This window comes from Mytilus edulis, chromosome 10 (assembly GCF_963676685.1).
Source record: "Mytilus edulis chromosome 10, xbMytEdul2.2, whole genome shotgun sequence".
In the NCBI taxonomy this organism is placed as follows: domain Eukaryota; kingdom Metazoa; phylum Mollusca; class Bivalvia; order Mytilida; family Mytilidae; genus Mytilus; species Mytilus edulis.
In genome coordinates this window covers 58,588,740-58,610,635 of record NC_092353.1, presented here as the reverse complement: position 1 = coordinate 58,610,635, position 21,896 = coordinate 58,588,740, and the positions used below count along the sequence as shown (strand labels likewise).

Here is a 21,896-nt window from a genome sequence, read left to right as displayed (position 1 = left end):
ACATGTTTTTTTTGTGAATTTTATTTATTTTTTTACCACCACATTGTCAGTTTCTCTCGACTTATAAGTTTCAAATGTGGCTGTGGTATCTTCTGCCTTTGTATTTTTGGCGAGATAAATAACATAATTTTAACAAATAGAACAACAAAATACTGTTGAACGTCGCTTCTTTCACTCTTTCTCTTAAAAAACAACTAAAGCATATGATACATAATATAAAGAACTTCAACAATTACATGAATATTACGTCTTGTATTTCATATTAAGCATAGACATATTGTAAAACAAATAATTTAAAGTTATATATCTATTCAGTTTCATCTGTTGAGTCATTTGGAGATGAACTTGTCTTAACTACAGGAGTATCCACAAGGCCTTCGTCTAGGTACCTCAGTTTATATGGTAATAATGGATGCATTGAAGGCCAAGGTATAGATGGTCTTTGCAACTGTATTTTCGTTTCATTATTAAACCAACCATACATGGCCTGTCTCACTATGTCGTCTCTCAGAACAGTTGATATACCAGTTTTGTCATCATCTAATGTTGTAAAGATATTAAATTTCGGAGCTTTATATTTAGAAGTCTTCTTCACTTTTGCATCAACCATTTTTGTTCTAGATGTCAGCATCGGATCAGATTTTCGATGTGTAGAAGAAACCTTTCTTGATTTCGAAATTGATTTTCTAATCTCAGAATCTGAAGTTAACTCTTTCGTACTAGATATATTTTCCGACGGTTCTGTTTTTGTCAGGATTCCACTAAATCGATTTGTTTCTTTTAAAATAGAAGTGTTTGTTTTACCTAAGGATGTAGTTCCCAGAGATTCAGTTTTATTTTCTGCAAAGGAAGTAAACTCTGCCCTTTCACTACTATTGGTGGACTGTGAAAGAACCTTATCAGTCCATTTATCAACAGTTAGAGATGAACTTGATCCTAACTTAGAATCAAACTCAGAAGGTTGAAATGGAACATTAACCTGTATCTGCTGAGATGTTTCCGACTCTAACTGCTTTAAGATTTGTATCAGGTCATTTATTTTGCCTTCATATGGTTCCTGATTTTCAAAAATCTCAACGATGTCATCAAAGTCTCTTCTTAAAAACTTCATTATCTTAAAGTCTTTCGTTGATATTGCATAATTCTGGAATTTAGTTAGAGCAGCACTGCGTGTATACAACTGATTACAATTATTTCCAAAAAGGCAAAATTTAACTTCTTGTGTTGCCTTCGTATTTCTTTTAAAAACAAACGTTGATTTCTTTAAAGGGATTCCACTCTGAACGCAAGTTTCTTTGCTTAAGGAATGAACTTTGGTGACCGGCGAGTATAAATCTGATTCATTCTAAAATGAGAAAAACAATTTCTAAGATGTATTCGTTCGAAGTAAATTTTTTGATTAATTTTCATCGGTAACACTAAAAGCTGAATAATCGAAATCAAATAATTAACATATGAAATAAATTAAATTTATATCAAAAGTGATTATATGAAGAAGTAAGTCCTTTTACAAAGATACATCAGTGCGTGTCTGTATAATGGTGATCTACTATAGTTGTAGTTTAATGATATTTAAAAAAGAGAACAACAATATAATGTTATTCGCATATAAACAAAGCATCTGCCATTTTGAAATGTAAAAGTTGTTAAAAGCAATATCCGAAAAATACTGAACTCCGTGGTAAATTCAAAACAGAATCCCGAATCAAGTGACAAAATTAAAAGCTCAAACACATCAAACGAAATAACGACAACTGCCATACTCTTGGCTTGAAACAGACATGTTCTCATGTAGACAATTGAGGACTGAAGTTGGTTTTATAGGTAGCTAAACTTCTTACTTGGATGACAGTCGCATCAAACTTAAATTAAACAGTAAGGAAATGTGCTATATCTCAGATAAAGTCATCACATGTGCTAATGAAAGGCTATCTAGAAAAGGTGTTGTTTATTATCGTTTGTATTTGTGTGTATTTGTATGTACTTGTTTTGTGGAGGTTAAAATTGTCTGTTGTTTGGTACGGTATGTATATTCTCTTTGTGATCCTTGGTGTGTATTTTGTTTTTAAAGTCTTACTTGACCTGAATTGGGAAAATGTGTAATAATTTGACGAGACAAAATTAAACGTCGATTAATTTCAGGCAGTCTATGTTACCTTAATTAACTCAGTCAAAGCTGAAGCTGTATCTACAAAATATAAAATATAAGCATTATGTCATACTAAATATTAAGATAAGATGATGATTTAGCTTTGCTTGGTTCAGTTATGTACCATTTTTTTATTATATGCAATATACTTTTAATTTGAATTACAGTTTGTTAACTATCAATCTTTATGTTATTTCAAAGCTTGTTAATTTGATTTGGCTTTTTGGATATTTTGTGTTTAACTTCTTAAAACTTTGAATGTTATGTATCAAATTTTCGATGTACATTATCCTCATGATCAGATCATTTCAGAATTTTGTAAGAGTGTCTAGGTCAGACTTCATCAATTTAAAGAAATGATATTTTGCAGCAGAAAGAGGAAGTAAAACATAAAGTGGTATCGATCAATTATTAATTCAATATTTTTATGACAAACAAAACAAAATAATTACTATCATCCGATTGTATGCTGCTTCTCTGTTCTTCGCTTTCCAAACCAACACGATAAAGATCCATGTTGGTTAACAACTGTGTATGGTTAACAGCGTCAATAACATTGAGGTTGATAGAATCTAGAGGAACATAGTTAAACGTCGATATTGATGGTTAAATCAAGATTGATCAAAATAGATAAAATAAATTACAACATTTAAAACGAAGGTAGATATTAGTTCCCAGATGTGATGTAAGAGTTACTGAATATATATAATGCTACCTTTAAATTCATTGGTTATCAACTTCAACATTTCTATTATTGTTCATACCATATACATGATATATGAATGTAGAATAAAATTTAATCTGGTATTACATCTTCAGAATTCATTAGCAAATAGAAATCATAACTAGTTACAGGTGGAAACAGAAGCTTGAATTGTAGTTGAGTTGATACATGTGACTTTTGGGATACTCTGTTGATAGACTTCAACTCATCTAAATACTTTTACAGCAATCCGATTCCACCTTTTTAATACTTTTTTTTTGGTATCTAAAAGGAGGTGGAAGATACCAACTGGAAATTTAAACTCATCAATTGAAAACAAAATTACCGCTGCATTTGTTTTCAACTGTCCTAAGTCAGGACCCTTTCGTTAAGTTGTCGTTTGTTGGTGGGTTCATCAATGTTTTTGGTCCTCATTTTTATATAGATTTGACTGTTGTTTTTCCTGTTTGAATGGTTTAACACCAGTCTTTTTGAAGTCCTTTATAGTTTCCAAGGCTCAGTGTTAAAGGCTGTAGTTTGACCTATAATATTTATTTACCACTCAATGACAAAAGTCGAAAGGGACAAAACGACACAAAGTTTACCAAAGTCAATTTTTAAACTTATACATGTAATAGAGCATCACTAACCAAACAAATAGCCACGGCTGATTGCAGATGCTTCTAATAAGTAAGAAGCCCCCACCCATTATGTTCTTATTGAACATATGAATAATTATATATGTACACTATACATGATAGTTATCAAAGGTACCAGGATTATAATTGAAACTCTTAATTTGGATTAATGCTTAATTAGATATATTATTAATATATCTTTATTCTGTCAGATACTCGATTCAAATAATCAAACACGTATAAATCTGAAATGTATCCAGGTCTTCAGATTGTTTTTTAGGCCTTATGGTAATTGATCGGGCTTGTTTTTGCTGAACGTTTTTACATAAATTGACAATCATTGTTTCTTTCCTGATATTCAATATACCTCTGAAACTTAACCTCTAGTATACTTGGTTATGCTTTTTTTTTATACATACCATTTAGAACTCTTTCTGCGGTCGCATTTCTTTGAAGTAGTATCCTTTGATTTTGCTGATTACAAAAGTCTTCACTATCTTTTATATCTGACTCTGACTCAATATCAGAGAAATATTCTATTAAAAGAAAAAAGTACTTATTATGTTATCATTGCGAAATAATTAACAACTGCAGTATGTTGAAGGTTTCACGAGTATATCACTAGGTTCGACCGATCATTCTTTTCTGGAAAGTGCCTATACAAAGTCAGAAATGTTAAAGTTGTTAGTCATTCGTGTAAGATGAGTGATCCTTATAGAACACATATTAACTGATAAATTTTGGATTATACGAAAACGTATGAACGAATTCTAAAATTGGGTTCATATCATGCTTGCTTTTTTTAAGAATTTGAAGGAAAAAACCATATAAGCACCATGTAAAAAATTACTTGCAATAAGGTTGTTATTTGACGAAGGTATAACATGTATAAGAAAATGATTTCACTGATACATAAAATAAAGAAGCCAGGCACAATAACTTAATTATATTGCGTTGCGACCGTGCGAAGGCTGTATAGCCAGTCAAGGTCGTTAATCACTTCCATCATCATATTGCGTTGTGCGTATCCATAAGGCACCTGAATAATTACACACACAACTGATTTATTGTAATTTTCAGTTTACTAATTCCAAACAGAGAATTCGAAATTATTAACGCCAATAGTTGCGTTTCATATAAAAAAAAAGAATTATTATAGTATTTCAAAATATCTGCAAGCATTCTTATCAGAAAAAAAACAACATTTTTTGTACTATATGTGTCATTTGAAAAAAATCGGATGTCATCTATATCGTTTATTAGATGGCGTATAGACTAAAATATAGACAGAAGGCTGATAAATAGAGAATAAAACATGGCAAAATCCGTATCATATGTCGTATCATCCCGAGACATCAATATCAGCCCAAGGGCCTTCAGGCCCGGATTTTCCCATGTATTATACACTTTATCATCTATTTCAACAGAAGAGTATTATATTATATGAACTGTTTTCTGATCCATAGCACCGGGTTACCTTCAGTTCTACTTTTGTGTTATTTAAAAGGCCTTAAAAGAACTGCTCAATTATTACCTCTTCCTCTTCTTATTTTCATATGAATCGGAGTTCCTTCAGACACTTGTCAAAAAAAAGAAGATCAAAGAAGCCAGGTTATTTAATTTCACTTTCAGATATATTGATGATGTTCTTTCCATTAACAATCCGAACTTTTCTGATTGGATTCCATTAATATACCCACCAGAACTAGAAATTAAAGAGACCACAGACACGGCTTCCTCTGCCTCATTTTTAGACTTATACCTCGAATTTGACATACACAGTCATCTCAGTACCAGAATCTATGACAAGCGAGACGATTTTAATTTTGAAATTATCAATTTCCCCCACCTTAGTAGTAATATACCAACTTCACCTGCATATGGAATATACATTTTCCAATTTATTAGGTATTCAAGAGCTTGCAGCTCCTATTCAGACTTTGTAAAACGTCACCAGTGTCTGAGCAGAAAATTGATGAACCAGGGATATGTCAAAGAACGTCTCGTCCTTTTTCTAAAAAAGTTCATCGAAAGATACCCAGAACTTGTTGATAAATATTCCGTATCAACTTCACAAATAATACAAGATGGTCTTGAAGTATAGATTTTGCGTACTGACGTTTGTTATCATCTTAATTACGTATTATAGTATTCTTGTATATGTCTTTTTTAGATATTCATTTGAAGTGACTCTGTGGTTATGTAAAACCACATACTTTGAACGGCAAAATTATTTCATTTATTGATATTACTTTTACTTAAGGATCTTGACATACTATGAATGACAAAACTATTTTATTCAATAAGACTACTTTTTCTGTTTAGTCTGTTTTTTATGATATACATTTGACGTGAAACTGTACTTATGTATCCCGTCATACTTTGAACCACACCATTGTTTTATTTATTATTATTATTACTTTTACTGTTAAATCTGGTTTTTGTTATATCTACTTTACGTGAGTCTGCATTTATGTATGCCGTCATACGACAAAATTATTTTTATGTCCACCTGTGCGAATTTCAAACGCGCAATTTTACACCAGTAATGAAAACCTTCTATCATTTATGGGTAGACTTTACATAGATAAATTCAACCGTATTTGACGTGAAACTGTACTTATGTATCCCGTCATACTTTGAACCACACCATTATTTTATTTATTATTTTTACTGTAAGTCTGTTTTTTGTTATATCTACTTTACGTGAGTCTGCATTTATGTATGCCGTCATACGACAAAATTATTTTTATGTCTACCTGTGCAAATTTCAAACGCGTAATTTTACACCAGTAATGAAAACCTTCTTTCATTTATGGGTAGACTTTACATAGATAAATTCAGCCGTATAGGAAAAGCAAAATGAGAATGTTAAATTTGATGTATGCCTTTTTGTGCTACTTTGTTACAGTTGTTGTTTATGTAGTGATATTAAGATGATAACACAATATTGACTGTTGTACCCCTATTTTTGACATTTTTACTCTTTGAGTATGTTTGTTTTGTTCATGCATCGTTGACAATGTAATGGAATTTGATGCGACTGTCATACAAGTGAGAGGTTTAGCTAGCTATAAAACCAGGTTCAATCCACCATTTTCTACATTAGAAAATGCCTGTACCAAGTCAGGAATATGACAGTTGTTATCCATTCGTTTGATGTGCTTGGACTTTTGATTATGCCTTTTGATTTTTGATTTTCCTTTTTGAATTTTCCTCGGAGTTCAGTATTTTTGTGTTTTTACTTTTTACTTATCCGAAGCACCTGGGTTACCTTACAATTTGAGTGCTGTTGTTTTAAAAATATTTTGTGTATTATTGTATTTATTTGTGTGTTTTGCATTTTTTATAGTTGCATTTAGTGTGCCAAAAAATATGAAAACTTGACGTTTGTGACGTCACATACAATATGAAAACTTGACGTTCGTGACGTCACATATAATATGAAAACTTGACGTTCGTGACGTCACATCCCAAACAATGACGTCATTCAAAAAATTGACCTACTTTGAGGAAAATTTTTCTTAAGGTGGTACCTATCACTTTAACTTAAACTAATTTGCATTGTTTAATTTTCTTAAAATTTTGACAAAGTATTTACTTTGACCCTTTGACAAAAATATAAAAATTTCAAAAAATTTGAACCAACCATTTAATCAGAAAAATTACACTGATTATATAGCAGTTTGACAAACACTTATTTTGATCATTGAGAAGCTTAATATTCCCATATGAACACAACGTGATTAAAACGTTCTGCTGATTTAACAGAGTTATCTCCCTGTAGTGTTAGGTACCATCTTAAGCAAAAAAAAACAAACAAAACTGACTTAAGGTAAATAAAAAAAAGTAGGGGTGTGATAAAGGGTATGCGATAAAGGGTGCGCATCAAAGTTGTGCGATATGGATTAAACAGCAGGCTAATTATCAAATATGCAAAACTACTGTATTTACTACATATGATAAATGTATATCTTGAATTGATTCCACGAATTTGTTATTACTAATTTTAGCCTTATTGTAATTTCGTTATACATTTTAGTATGTTATAAACCAAATACGATATTACGAGTAAAATCAATGAACCCGAATCTGACACCTAATACCACTTTAGCTATGAGAAATCAATTTCCTATAGAAGGGTATACACTAGCCATATATATACATACTTTTACATTGTGCATATTCAGTATCTAAAACTGGAAGTTGGTTTTGATAAGTTGCATCGGCGATGTGATTAGAAATTAATTGTAACTGGGCGCTTGCGTTGATATCTGAAACGAATAAACATCTGAAACTTCATAATTGAAAACTCTTGGTGACACTGCTAATTAAATTGATCTTCGCTAATTAATTTTGATCTTCGACTGTTTTTTGTATTATTCTTAAAACAAGAAAAGAACATTCCTTTCTTTAGTTAAATCTTATAAATCTTCTGATATTGGTAGAGGAAAACAGTATCATGTTTATTACTAGCAAATATTTATCAAAACAGTTACTGTGCTTATCTAATAACCTTTGTGGTAGTGAATTACCCATTGCCTGACCAGTTCAAAAAAATGTTAATACAATATGTCCATTTAAATTGTACAATAGGTATTGTGAGAGCTATTATCAACAGGTGGTCATTTAACTACCTGTAGATTTACCTGGTTTGTTTTTGGCAGAGCTTATTTAAATGAATGATAGCTTGCTTGCTTTCCTCGTGTCCAATGTCCTGAATGGACTATTCTATTTAGGTATGGGACATTTTACATTTAATACACTATTTGTTCTTTTAATAACGATATTTATTGTAAAATTATTTATTTCGCTTACAATCACAAATAAATCATTGCTGGTAAATCCCACTTTTATAAAGAAGAATAAAGCACTGAAATTTCTTTTCACTAACTAAAGCCATTTGTACTTTTTTTTGATATATTGAAAATATTTTTTTTAACAGTAATTCCAAGTAGATCCTGAATATTAAATGAAACTTCGCATCACTACTACTAAATTTCAGGAATCGTATAATAACAAGAAAATATATCCCATTAGAAAACGCCAAGCCACACATAATTCATCTTGAAGAATTATTCACAATTAGATGGGCTATCCCAAAAAGTCCATTTCAAAAACACTTTTTTTCCATATCAGGAATCAGAAACTTAAAATACATCCAACATTAAAAACACCATGAAGCAAACATATATCAACTTTTTTCTAAACTAAATTCACTGATTGAAATTTCCATCTTGACTATTTAGAGACACAAAAAGAAATGGCTTAAAATGTCCCATATCTAAATAGAATAGTCTATTCAGGACATTGGTCATGATACATGAGAGAAGCAAGCTAGCTATCAGTCATTTAACTTTTAACTTTTACAGTAGGAATAGTGAAGATTTTTTACTGGGTAGTTAAATGACCACCTGTTGATGAGCTCTCACAATACCTATTATACAATTTCAATGGACAAATTGTGTTGATAATTTTTTATACTGGTCAGGCAATAGGTATTTAAATACCACAAAGATGATTAGATAATGACAGTAAAACAACATTATACAAAGTATTCCTGTTATTCCTCTTAACCTATTTTTTTACCTTTATTAGTGTTGATCATTTCAAAATACAAAATAAAATTACTGAGACATAATGACGAACCTGAACGATAAAAGTTCTCGATAAAGTAACAAATGATCTATCGAAAACGGAGTCATACTGACTATTCCAATAAGATTATAAGTCGTGCAATTTACAAAAGAACTTGTAATCATTTAATTTTATAGAATATTATAAGCGGTACTATAAATTATGTATTACTACTGGCTTAAGAAAATCTGACGCTACGTTAAACGATGTATACATACTATTTTTTGCCCCTCTTCTATCACTAGGTGGTAACTCAGAAATCAACTCAACATGATTTTCTAGATTTTCTACGTCTTTCGAAAGTTCTACGGTTGACTGTTCGTGTGTATGAGGTGCATATGTTTCTATAACAAGAAAGGACATCGTTATTTGTTCAGTTCCTTTTTAAAAAAAAAGGAGGTGAAAAATAATAGATGAAAGCGGTAAATAAAGTTATATTTATTCTTAGGAACATGTTCAACACAGTCCACGTAGTACCAGGCTGCTGTGAATTGTTGCGGTACTAACTTAATTGTAGATAAACCTTCCAAATGCGTGAATCAAAATTAGATATTGTTCCTATTCTAAAGTTGAAAAATTTCCAACAAAATTGGTATGATTGATCAATGATGACTTGATTATTTCTTGCAGTTTCATTTTGGTAAAACATGTACACCAGCTTTAAAATTTGCTGGTTACAACACTTTTGAAGTTAGAGCATCCTGGTGAGGCATACCAAAGAAAAATACTTTAAAAGACTGAAGTCCTTCCTTGCTATTCTTAAACTTAATTTATTATTGTATATAGCTTATCCTAGAGCAGGGAACATAAAAGAATGTAACCGGATTGAAATAAATCAATATTATTAAGAAAGTTCCTGTTGCTACCACAGTTATAATACTATCTTAAGTATTTCAAAAATATATATGTTATAAGTATTTTGGACATCCTGACAATAATCTTGAAAACAACAAGAAAAACGTAAACTTCGCAATGAAAAAGCTGTAGCGATGGTAAGCTTTTTCAACTACTGCTTTACTTTTTTATTTTATCATTATTAAATTTGTAAATTTAATTTGAAGTTGTATGCAGCAGTGTTTAAAGCCGGATGAAGCTATTGCCCTGGCTTGTCTGTAATAGGAAGATACATATTTCACAGTATGCCAAACTCTTTTTTTTGTATATTAAAAATGTATTAACAAAATATTGTATTCAACAGGGAAAAAATGACAGAATTCGTGAAACCTGACTAAATCAAAGGCTATACTGTATCTGATATCTGATTTTGTGACATATTTCGTTAACATACCAATGATTTATAGCTCGAAGCTTACCTGTGTTTTATTACATCGATACATCTTTTCTGTAAATATTTTATATTATGTCAATCTTTAGATTGTTTAGAAGTTTAGATTACCAACCAATTACAGGCTTCATACTAACCCCCCTCTTATAATTAGTTCAATACAACATGTAAATATTGTATGTTTAAAAGTTTATGTACTGTCTTTTTCTATTGCAGAACTTTTGAGGATTTCATTTTTAATACACATGATAACAATATTTAACTGTAGCATTAAAACATATAGAAAAGATAGTAAATCGCGGTTTCATATAACAATGTATAGTAAGTTGGAAGAAGATTTGCCCTTCTCTGCCCGCAGTCGGTATACGCACCATGCTCAGATTGTAATCTGCTATCGCCCACTTACATATCACCTTGAAAACCAACTGTCTGTGTAACATTGTGAATTCTCTCTGTTTTTACAAGCAAATACAAATTGTTCAATTTTCTCTATTACATTGATGAATTTGGTATAGTATTCTTTATAATGAAAACAAAACATGACTTTATTTTTTTTGTCAGTCATTTAATGGTTGTACAAATAAAAACTTTGCTCATATATCAAAATAGTATTACAAAATGAAAACTAACAAACATACAAAAAACAGAACTCTTATGATAAATCAACGATTACCGGAAAGTCCCTTCACAAACACATAAAACGAACAGAAAACAACTGTCATATTCCTGACTTTAACTTAATTTTTTATTTATATTTTAAAATTAATAAGAATTTTAACTGATTGATTCATCTATCTTTGACTAAATCTTATATAAATTATAATATCCTGCATACAAATTTTGAAAAATTTCATTTATAATCTAATGATTCTTATAACTAAATGCATATTAACATATTCATGTAATTCATGCGCATACAGCCGGAAAAAAACTTTTCATGATGTTTAAAATAATATTTAGTTTTAAACAGCTTTGTTTTACTTTTATGCATGTATTGATCAAGATCAAATCAGACGAACTGGAAACAAACGACATTTTCAAATGCATCGTACATATAATACGTTAGGTACCGAAATATGCACATGACCAAAGGGACCTAAACTACTTATGTATATTTGGTTGTAGTTAGAACCTCAGTTGGACAATCAATTTGTTTTCTCATTTATGGACGGGATAATTGTTTAAAAAAAGGTATGATACAAATCACGTAAGGTTCATCATGTTCAAAGCACTAACTATTTAGCTGCACTACAAACTGCTCAGAGTCTGAATTGACCAGTTTGTGTGCTCGACCAGTAAAATCAAGCACACATTTTACTCGACTAGTCTCGACATTGTCTCGACTGTACTTAACTGTACTTAAGTGTACTCGACTAGGTCTCGACTTTACTTAATTAGTCTGATTCAGTACTTGATGATCTTTGTGTAGTCTGAAATGGTCTTGACCAAGGCTCGACCTGTCTCGACCTGTCTTGACTAGTCTCGACTTTACTTAATTAGTCTGATTCAGTACTTGATGATCTTTGTGTAGTCTGAAATGGTCTTGACCAAGGCTCGACCTGTCTCGACTAGTCTTGACCTGTCTCGACTAGTCTTGACCTTCAAATTTAGTTTTGACTGGTGTAAATAAGCCCATCTAACTAAATTAAATATTGATCTTACAAAATTCAAGCTTATTAGGTAGTTTATTTTATTGCTGTGAATTGAAAGAATTAAATTTTACAATATGTCAAAATAAAAATTATTATATAAAAATTCAGATAGGCATCTATAATTTTTTTTATAACTTTTTCAAATCAACTTGGATTTTCATCAAACAATGCAGCTATCTTAGATATATATCAAGGTTACTGAATCCCATTTCATTTAGTTTTTTGTTGTATTGCTGTAAAATTTAAGAATTAAAGTAATCTTGGTAAAAAAAGCTAGGATTTTCCATTTGGACAAAATAGAGATAGTACACTTTAATACTTTTAATAACTTTTTCAAATCAACTTTGATTTTATTCAAACTATATAGCTACCTTGGTGATGTATTATTCTTACTAAATCCCAGGTTGTTATGAAGTTTGGTGTATTGCTGTCAAATTTAAGAATTAATTTAATCTAAGTAAAAAAGCTAGGATTTGCAGTTTTGACAAAATAGAGATCGTACACTTTAATTTTTTTCATAACTTTTTCAAATCAACTTGGATTTTCATCAAACTATGCAGCTATCTTAGATATATATTAAGCCTACTGAATCCCAGGTTATTTTGTTTCTTGTTGTATTGCTGTCAAATTTAAGAATTAAATTAATCTAGGTAAAAAAAGATAGAATTTGCATTTCGAACAAAATAGAGATAGTACACTTTAAGTTTTTTAATAACTTTTTCAAATCAACTTTGATTTTATTCAAACTATATAGCTACCTTTAAGTTGGTGATGTATCAATCTTACTAAATCCCAGGTTGTTATGAAGTTTGGTGTATTGCTGTCAAATTTAAGAATTAATTTAATCTAAGTAAAAAAAAGCTAGGATTTGCAGTTTTGACAAAATAGAGATAGTACACTTTAATTTTTTTCATAACTTTTTTCAAATAAACTCTACAACTATCTTTGCAATATATTGATCTTACTTAATCATAGGTTGTTATTTAGTTTGGTGTATTTCTGTCCAATTTAAGAATTTAATTAATCTACATGTAGGTCAAAAAGCTACGATATTAGAAATATATCTTTCCTCATATATAAATGATATTAAATGTTTGTTTTAACCAAAAAAAAAAGGTGTCTTTTTTAAGATTTCATAACTTTTTTCAAATCAGCTTAAACAAAATAAACACCTTTTTTTGTTAAAATCATGAACTTTCATGACAATTCTTGATAACCTTTAAAAAAAGAAATGTGTTCCAAAGTTACAGTATAAATTTATTTTAATCAAATCTTAAAATATTTAATTGACATGGCACTATACATGATTTAATTACATCAGTACACGTGAGTTTAACAGGTAAAAAGAAAGTCCTACTTTTCTTAAACTCGTGTATTACTTATCTAGTGAATTAAAACAGCCTTGCGATTTAGATTTAACAGGATGTTGCAGCTTTGAATAAATGTTATTTAGAATTTAAAACTCTCTGGTAGATGTGATATTTTAATAAGTTTGCCCCAAGCAGAAGGTATTGCTTTATAAATCACCACAAATCAGAAGAACTATTTTAATAATTTCTTTAATGTTTCATCCCTTTTTGATATATTTATATAATATATATCAAAATGAATAAAACATTAAAGGAATTATATAACTATCTTATATATACTTTTTCCGAAATTATGAGGAAAGATATATTTCTAATATTGTAGCTTTTTGACCTAGATTAATTAAATTCTTAAATTTAACAGAAATACACCAAACAAAATAACACCCTATGATTCAGTAAGATCAATATATTGCAAAGACAGTTGTAGAGTTTGATAAAAATCTAAGTTGATTTGAAAAAGTTATGAAAAAAATTAAAGTGTACTATCTCTATTTTGTCCAAATGGCAAATCCTAGCTTTTTTTACCAAGATTACTTTAATTCTTAAATTTTACAGCAATACAACAAAAAACTAAATGAAATGGGATTCAGTGAGCTTGATATATATCTAAGATAGCTGCATAGTTTGATGAAAATCCAAGTTGATTTGAAAAAGTTATAAAAAAAATTAAAGTGTACTATCTCTATTTTGTCCAAATGGAAAATCCTAGCTTTTTTTACCAAGATTACTTTAATTCTTAAATTTTACAGCAATACAACAAAAAACTAAATGAAATGGGATTCAGTGAGCTTGATATATATCTAAGATAGCTGCATAGTTTGATGAAAATCCAAGTTGATTTGAAAAAGTTATAAAAAAAATTAAAGATGCCTATCTGAATTTTTATATGATAATTTTTATATTGACAAATTGTAAAATTAAATTCTTTCATTTAACAGCAATAAATCAAACTACCTTATAAGCTTGAATTTTGTAAGATCAATATTTAATTGAGTTAGATGGGCTGATTTACACCAGTCAAAACTAAATTTGAAGGTCAAGACTAGTCGAGACAGGTCGAGACTGGTTGAGACTGCGTCGAGACTAGTAGAGACAGGTCGAGACTAGTCAAGACAGGTCGAGACAGGTCAAGCCTTGGTCAAGACCATTTCAGACTACACAAAGACCATTAAGTACTGAATCAGACTAATTAAGTAAAGTCGAGACGTAGTCGAGTACACTTAAGTACAGTTAAGTACAGTCGAGACAATGTCGAGACTAGTCGAGTACACTTAAGTACAGTTAAGTACAATCGAGACAATGTCGAGACTAGTCGAGTACACTTAAGTACAGTTAAGTACAGTCGAGACAATGTCGAGACTAGTCGAGTAAAATGTGTGCTCGATTTTACTGGTCGAGCACAAAAACTGGTCAATTCAGAATCTGAGCAGTTTGTAGTGCTGGTCACATTGATCGACTAACATCAAAAAGCAGCGGTATTGATACGAGTCGAAATTTTTAAAACTTTCTTGTGTCTTATATGTTAGCTGTATGTCATTCATTTTTTAATAAAAGTGGTTATGGATGATAACACCATTGCTCAACTTCAAAACATCATATACATTGTATTTTGCATCTTAGGTTAGACGAAACGCGCGTCTGGCGTACTAAATTATAATCCTGGTACCTTTGATAACTATGGCATCTGCTATAGTTGTCAAAATGTAATTATTCATAGTTATATATAATTATGTGCGATGGTGCGTGTCTGTTTTTAAAATGTAGGAATTTCTCCAAAATGTGTATCTAATATACTCCCAAAGTTTCCAATTCATCAACCAAAAAAAAATCGTGTTTGTTTTTGGTGTCTCATTTAGGTTTAATTTTTAAATAAAAAAAAATCTGCTTGCAATAGTGATTTAAACATTTACGTTATACATGTAATATATTCGTCTATATTTTAAAAATCATTTTCCCCCTTTTGTTTGAATAATATTTCGAATAGTTTAAGATTTATGTCTCATATAAACTGTTGAACCAATGTTTGTAAATGGTCAAGTTCGATTGAAAAAACAACAATCACTGAATTGATATCCCTAGTTGTAAACACTATGGGCTTGAAGTTTATATACATACCATCACTGGCCTGTGTTTCAGTAAGGTTTGCAGCAATTAGATCACAAGTGAGAGTTAAGCTATGTCCATCATCGCGAGGTTTGGAAGCTCTTTCGACATTTAAATTGTTAACATGATTTCCTGTGAATGAGAAATGTTGTTGTGTGTTGATTTAATGATACAAAATGTTTGATACAAAGGATACAATCAATGTAGATGACATATCTACTTATTGACCTTATAAATATTTTGTGTAAGAACAAATGATATTAGCACTCTTGTTTATACTTATATTTGTCATTATAAGAATTTATTTCTGGTTTAATAACCACATTTGCGGATTCATAATACTGTACATATTTCTTTATAAAGTCAAAATTGTTTGCATTGTTTATTGATGCCGGCATAACGTTTGTTATACAAAGAATGCCAATACTTGTTTTCTATTAAATTTTAGTCATTTTGAAGTAATGTTCAGCAAGATTTAAGAAATGTTTGCCATTACAATTAAAAATTACGATTCGTTATATAAGTGTTCATGTTTGTGTGCTTCAATCTTCAATTTGTTCTTGAGGTACTAAATGTATGGGCCATTTATAAGACATGTATCACCATATTAAGTTAAAATTTCAGTACAAAAGTAATGTCAGTGTTGATTGATTCTGAGATTTCTAGAATAATGTTATTTAATTTTGCTTAATTTCTTTTTAAAAATATAACGCTTTTCTTTCTAAATAAATGTAACAGAAAATTGTTGTAGTTGTCACCAATATTGGTGTCGTTTATTATTACGCAACCAATTTAATTGATTAAAGATAACGGCATACCATTTAAAAATAAACAATAAGAAGATGTGGCATGGTTGACAATGAGACAACTCTCCAACAGAGACCATATAACATATTAGTTAAACCACTATAGCATGTATAGGTCACGTATAACATGTATAAATAATAATAGTACATTGTTATTCAGTTTTGAATGATGTTTGGACAAATTTTTGAATAAAAGGATAATTAAGGCTAATGGTATTTAATCATTAGAATAGTATTTTGAATATAACATAGAATTATTGGCGCTCTTGACTCACATCTTCATTAATTTGTAGTTACTTTATACCAATATTAATGCCATTTATTTCGAACAATCAGCTGTAGGCTACCAAATAACTAATTTATAATATCTTCATACATGTACAGTTAATCATCAAATATCAAACTTGATTGTGCCATCAGAAATATATTTGTGTGAGTTTTCAAGTGTACCCGAACTTTTTCATTTTCAAACTGGAAAGAATAAGACACTCGACATAAAGTATACATAACCTCTTTTTTCAAGTTTCATTCAGCTGTTTTATTTGTAACACAACATATTTGAATATCTTTCCTACTCCGTTTAAATTTATAAATAAATTGCTTATATCGAGCAAAGGAAACAAAAAGCATCTTAAATTAGTTTACAAATCGATGCGAAGCTGTCCTGACCCAAAGTTTGCTTATTATTGAGCAGTTCACACCATAAGCTAACTTAGATATAAGTTTTGTTAATCAAGAGTTTAGCAGAAAACTGGGTTTGAGTTTTACTTTAGTAACGGATCATTATCGGGTTAACTTTGTCATAAGTCACAAGGACAAAGTAAGAACTATTCAGACTGTTTATGTCGAGTTGATTTTTGTCCGAAAGACCTATTGGAGGAGTAACAAACCTGTTGGAAGTTATTTCTTACAGGTCCAGGTGTATTGTTTGAAAGTTCATATGTAGAACAAGTTAAAACCGCTACTATCGGTAGCTCATATCGTCATTCATTCAAATAGGTGTTAACGCCGGATCTACAAGAACGCCAGTGTTGGTATCCGATGTGAAGGTTTATGTAAAAGTGTGTAGCTAAATATTGCAACAAAATGTGTGCCTCTTTCTCCTTGCGATCAGTTTGATTATCCATAGCATCACATGTTCAAAAGTAATATTGAACACATGTTGAATACACAAAGAAAATAGTTTTCTTTTTAATTGAACAAACCCATTTGTATAAGGCAAGAGTATAAACTGGTGTCTTATGTTTTTTCTAACAAAATTTCAAACATACATTTTGTTGAACAAAAACTATATAAATACGTTAACGTACATTTATTTTTCTACCATGCTTCAAACGAACATTTTGTTGAACAATAAATCAGAAATTCCTCAAATCACTAATTAAATTGCCCACTAGTTTTATCAATCCTCGTATAAATTTCAAAATTATAATACATACATACCCGAAGTTTGGGTTGTTTTGGGATTTGACAGATCCCGGAAGATGACAGCATCAAAACATTTGGCTGCATAACTGCTTTCAAAACGTTGGAAATGAAAATATCTAGGAATTGTAACGAAAACGTTGACCTCATTACTGGTTTTGTCTGAAAATAAAGCATAGATATATGCGACTGAAACTATGAATAGAGAAAACTCAATCGAATGCAATCAAAAGTTAAATTGAAAACATTACCAAATTGATTTAATAAAAATAAACCATATGATACGTTGTGCGAGCAGTGTGTCAAATGCAAAAAAGTCAACAAAATGAAAAGTGTACTATGCAGTACGCAACACAAACATTTCTTCTACAGCTGATGAAAAAAGATAGACTTATATTGAAATATGTGAAGGATGACATTATTAAAAAACTAAGTTAAAGAGTTCGTCAATTATTCCGAAAAATTGTATACATACGGTTGAGGATATAATTATATACCTGGTGAGAAAAAAAATGTTTGGAATAACTCAATATCTTTGAAATAATAAATTTACAGAAAACGGCCATATCAGGCATGTGTCAATGCTATTTTATGTCAGCACGAAAGTGTTGACTACTCGCCTGGATAGATCCCTCTTGACGAAACTCCAATAGCAGTGTCATCAATCCAGTTGTTTAATCATTAATAAATCATATCCAACTTATTTTTTGTATACGTATACGCAAGACGCGTTTCCTGCATTTTTGGTCGTTTTTTTTTCGCGTTAATTGCACTATGTGTTTTCATCTTAATGTGAAATAAATAGTATTACTTTTTCACTATGAGCTTTCTTTCTGATAATTGTACACTTATTGTGCACTTATTGTGCCACGTGAACATACGTATACAAATGTACATTAATAACCATAATTGTATTTATTAGATTAAATTATTCATAGATATTCTCTACTTTACCTGTTTCCATTCTAACCTGGAAATTATCTTGCTCACTGACCTCCACTTTAAGGTTAGTGGTCAACTCAAGTTTATTCCCACACAAAATACTCTTGAAAAATATCTTTATGCGGTCTGCTAACGTTTCAGTTTCTTCCTGGTTTTTATGATCGGTTTCTATTTTGCAAATTCAATCAAAATTCATAAGTGTTTGACATTAAACGTACATAAAAGTTTATATTAAAGGTTCAAATGTTTAGTCGCACAGGTGAATGATTCATAATAATACAAAGTTATTAAAAATGATTTGTTTTTTAGATCCAATATGGTTTGATATTTGTCTCATTGGTCTTACGTGTGTGATCTATAGTTTCTAAACCCATTTTTTTTTTAATAGTATCAGGTAATTGTCTTATTGGTCGGCATGTAATCATATTTTCTTATGGTGTACTTTCAAAACCTTTCTTTAAATGCTGTTATAAGAATCATTTTTACTCTTGAAAAGTATTTGCATATTTTGGCAAATTGAAAATATCATTATTCCTAAATTTATTTCAGTGAAACAATACAAGAGGTTAAAAAAAAATTCTTTTAAATCCCCGCGAATACAGCCATGAAATTATAAATACAATATATTTTCTTGGATCAAGTTTTCTTTAAAATAAAAAAAAACATAAAACGGATAGACATGTCGTTTACATGTCATTGAAATAGATATGAAATGGTTTGTTGTCGTGTGATTTAGTTTTTCACATATATTAGATCAGACCTGTTTCAGAGTGTGTCGTTGCCTGCTAATTATCTAAAACTCTTTTTGTATAAATATCTTTGTTTTATCTGATTGTTCAAGGGAGACGAACTGAAATTTTAACTCAATAGTCAGTAACAAACTGACATCTCCATTGCAAAAAAACTATATAAAAAAAACCGAAAAGTCAAACAACGGTATATACATCTAAAGCCTGACTAACAAAAAGCCCTCCGAAAACGTGAATGATCCCAGGTGCACCGCAAAAGGTAAGCATATATCTCTACACGTGGCTTCCATTATTGTACTTATATTATATGAACGAAAAACTTTCCCAAAATAAACCCATTTTGGATAATTATCCCAATTAAATCTCAAATACATTTATTCCAAACAACAACAATTGCCCTATTACTATTTGTTTTTGCTCTCATTTTACCTAGATTGAATGCTCGACTACATTTTTGAGACTAAGCCAAATCACTAATTAGAATGCAGTAAATTTATAAATCTATATCGTTTAATTTTTAATGCCAAATTTATGTGTACCTGTTTGCTGTATGCATTGTGGGGATGTACTGATGTCTTGGATATAAACTGTGGTCATTCCTTCGTTGTTCATGGTGCTTTGCTAAAAGTCGTCTACATACTGAACTATGAATTATACAAATAATATATTGAATAATGAATCGCCTATAGATTAAAGCTTGCTGCTTGTACAGCAAATCTCTAAATACTGAAGAAACATGCTTTGTTTTTTTTTTTTAAATCTTTGTGATGTTGATGTTAAACATGTTAAACTGCACTGAATAGAATACATTTCATAATTTCTGTTTATCAAAATTACTTTTTCTACAAGCGTTTTTTGTTTTTAAATTGGTGGCGATTTGTGAAGATGGCAGCTTTTGATGGTTTCAAAATATCATATATGATATAATATGATGAACTCGTATGCATATACAGTACTCTTATATCATTATACTGTATTTTGTCCTCTATAAGACTTTTGGATATGCTAGTGACAGACATTGGAAACAAATAATTATATTAATAGCTGTTATTATATATATGCAAAGTTAAAGGCAATTAAATATTGTATAATAGAACATCTTTTCAAATAAAAATACGTGTGTCATGAATTTTCTATTTTAATTACCTCAAATAACTATTTAATAGTTGCTTGGAATTGTAAACATTTTGGATTTATCATTTGATATATCAGCTGAAGATCCGTGGAGGGTATCCTTTTGTCTTTTTCTTTCGCTCCGAAATGATATATATTTACCAAACTTTCACAATTGTCGTTTGATTAAAATCTTAACATTGAACTCGTAAATTCCAATCTTCTTGTGTCTTAAACGAAACCAAAAATTCTTCTACATTTCTTGTTGGAAAACACCTACCACATTTAATGGTCAATGCATACGAAATGTCCTATGACATTGGTCATTAAAAATCAACATATCTGTTTTTAACACAAATACACAAAAGATGTCAACGTACTTTTAAACCAGGAAGTAATTTTCCTTGATGTTTATGTCATCACAACAAAGGGAAACAAATGTCTGTATACATAAGATATAATAAATTAGATACTAGATATTTAACTTCAGAAATATCAAATTTTTAAGGGGTTTTGATGGGTATTTTTGTTGTGCTCAACTAGTTGATTTTATTAACTAAATGTATGTTTACAAACAACCTAATTTGTTTTCTTAAACATCTAGCATAACATTCTACATAGGTAAATTTCAGACCATTTCTATCAGGTATTTTACATGTATCAGTTAAAGAGAAAAAATTTAATATTAAACTAGTAGTAAAATGGTATTGAAGGAGATATGAAGAATTTTAGTTATCTTATTACACATGTTACATGATATGTGTAGGTACATTGTATCGAATTTATTTTATCTGTGTAAAATATTCTTATTTACCTCCTTTAAATGTATATACAACATGTCTGCAAACCACTTTGTTTACATAAGATTATACGAGATCCTACCTTTGTATGCATTATAAATCCTACATATTGTACTATATTTTGAATTGTAACTTTAATTTGGTTTAAAATTATTCAACCTTGCATGACCTGAATTTAACATTGAATTTTGTATCGGCTAGCGGTTTAACATTGTATAGACTGATTTTAACATTTTATTTATAGAACATGTATTATCGGTTAAATCAACTGTTAAACATGTGACATTCGAAGTTTAACCCTATCTACATTACACTAAAATTGTTAGTTCATGTGGTTTGCTACTTTTTCGATTTTAATTTGTTCGAATGTTAAGCGATATTTATATTTGAATTTAAAATCAATCTCGTAGAAAAAAACTGAATGTGTGTTTAGTTTTTATTTTACTGTTTCATGTGCGTCTGAACATAAATACATAATAAACTTACTTTATGATAAAAAAAAAAGTCTAAAGTTGTAACATCCT

At 30.0% G+C, this 21,896-nt stretch overlaps 1 protein-coding gene across 1 annotated transcript; it reads right to left on the bottom strand.

The window, feature by feature from the left end:
• Positions 1-237: 237 nt before the first annotated feature.
• On the bottom strand, positions 238-21,593 carry LOC139491554 (uncharacterized). The gene is made up of 11 exons (XM_071279303.1): positions 21,455-21,593; positions 19,999-20,103; positions 18,723-18,878; positions 17,787-17,930; positions 15,550-15,669; positions 9,346-9,471; positions 7,660-7,764; positions 3,910-4,026; positions 2,602-2,721; positions 2,157-2,188; positions 238-1,345 (listed from the first exon to the last, which is right to left on the bottom strand). The coding sequence occupies exons 2-11, from the start codon at positions 20,069-20,071 to the stop codon at positions 308-310; spliced, it is 2,031 nt and encodes a 676-aa protein (XP_071135404.1). The 5' UTR covers positions 20,072-20,103; positions 21,455-21,593; the 3' UTR covers positions 238-307.
• Positions 21,594-21,896: the final 303 nt, after the last annotated feature.

Coding starts and splice junctions, on each gene's coding strand:
- LOC139491554 (XM_071279303.1), bottom strand. CDS start 20,071: ATGAACAACGAAGGAATGACCACAGTTTATATCCAAGACATCAGTACA. Junction 18,879..19,998: donor ACAATGCATACAGCAAACAG/GTACACATAAAT, acceptor TTTGCAAAATAG/AAACCGATCATAAAAACCAG. Junction 2,722..3,909: donor CGCAGAAAGAGTTCTAAATG/GTATGTATAAAA, acceptor ATGTTCCTCTAG/ATTCTATCAACCTCAATGTT.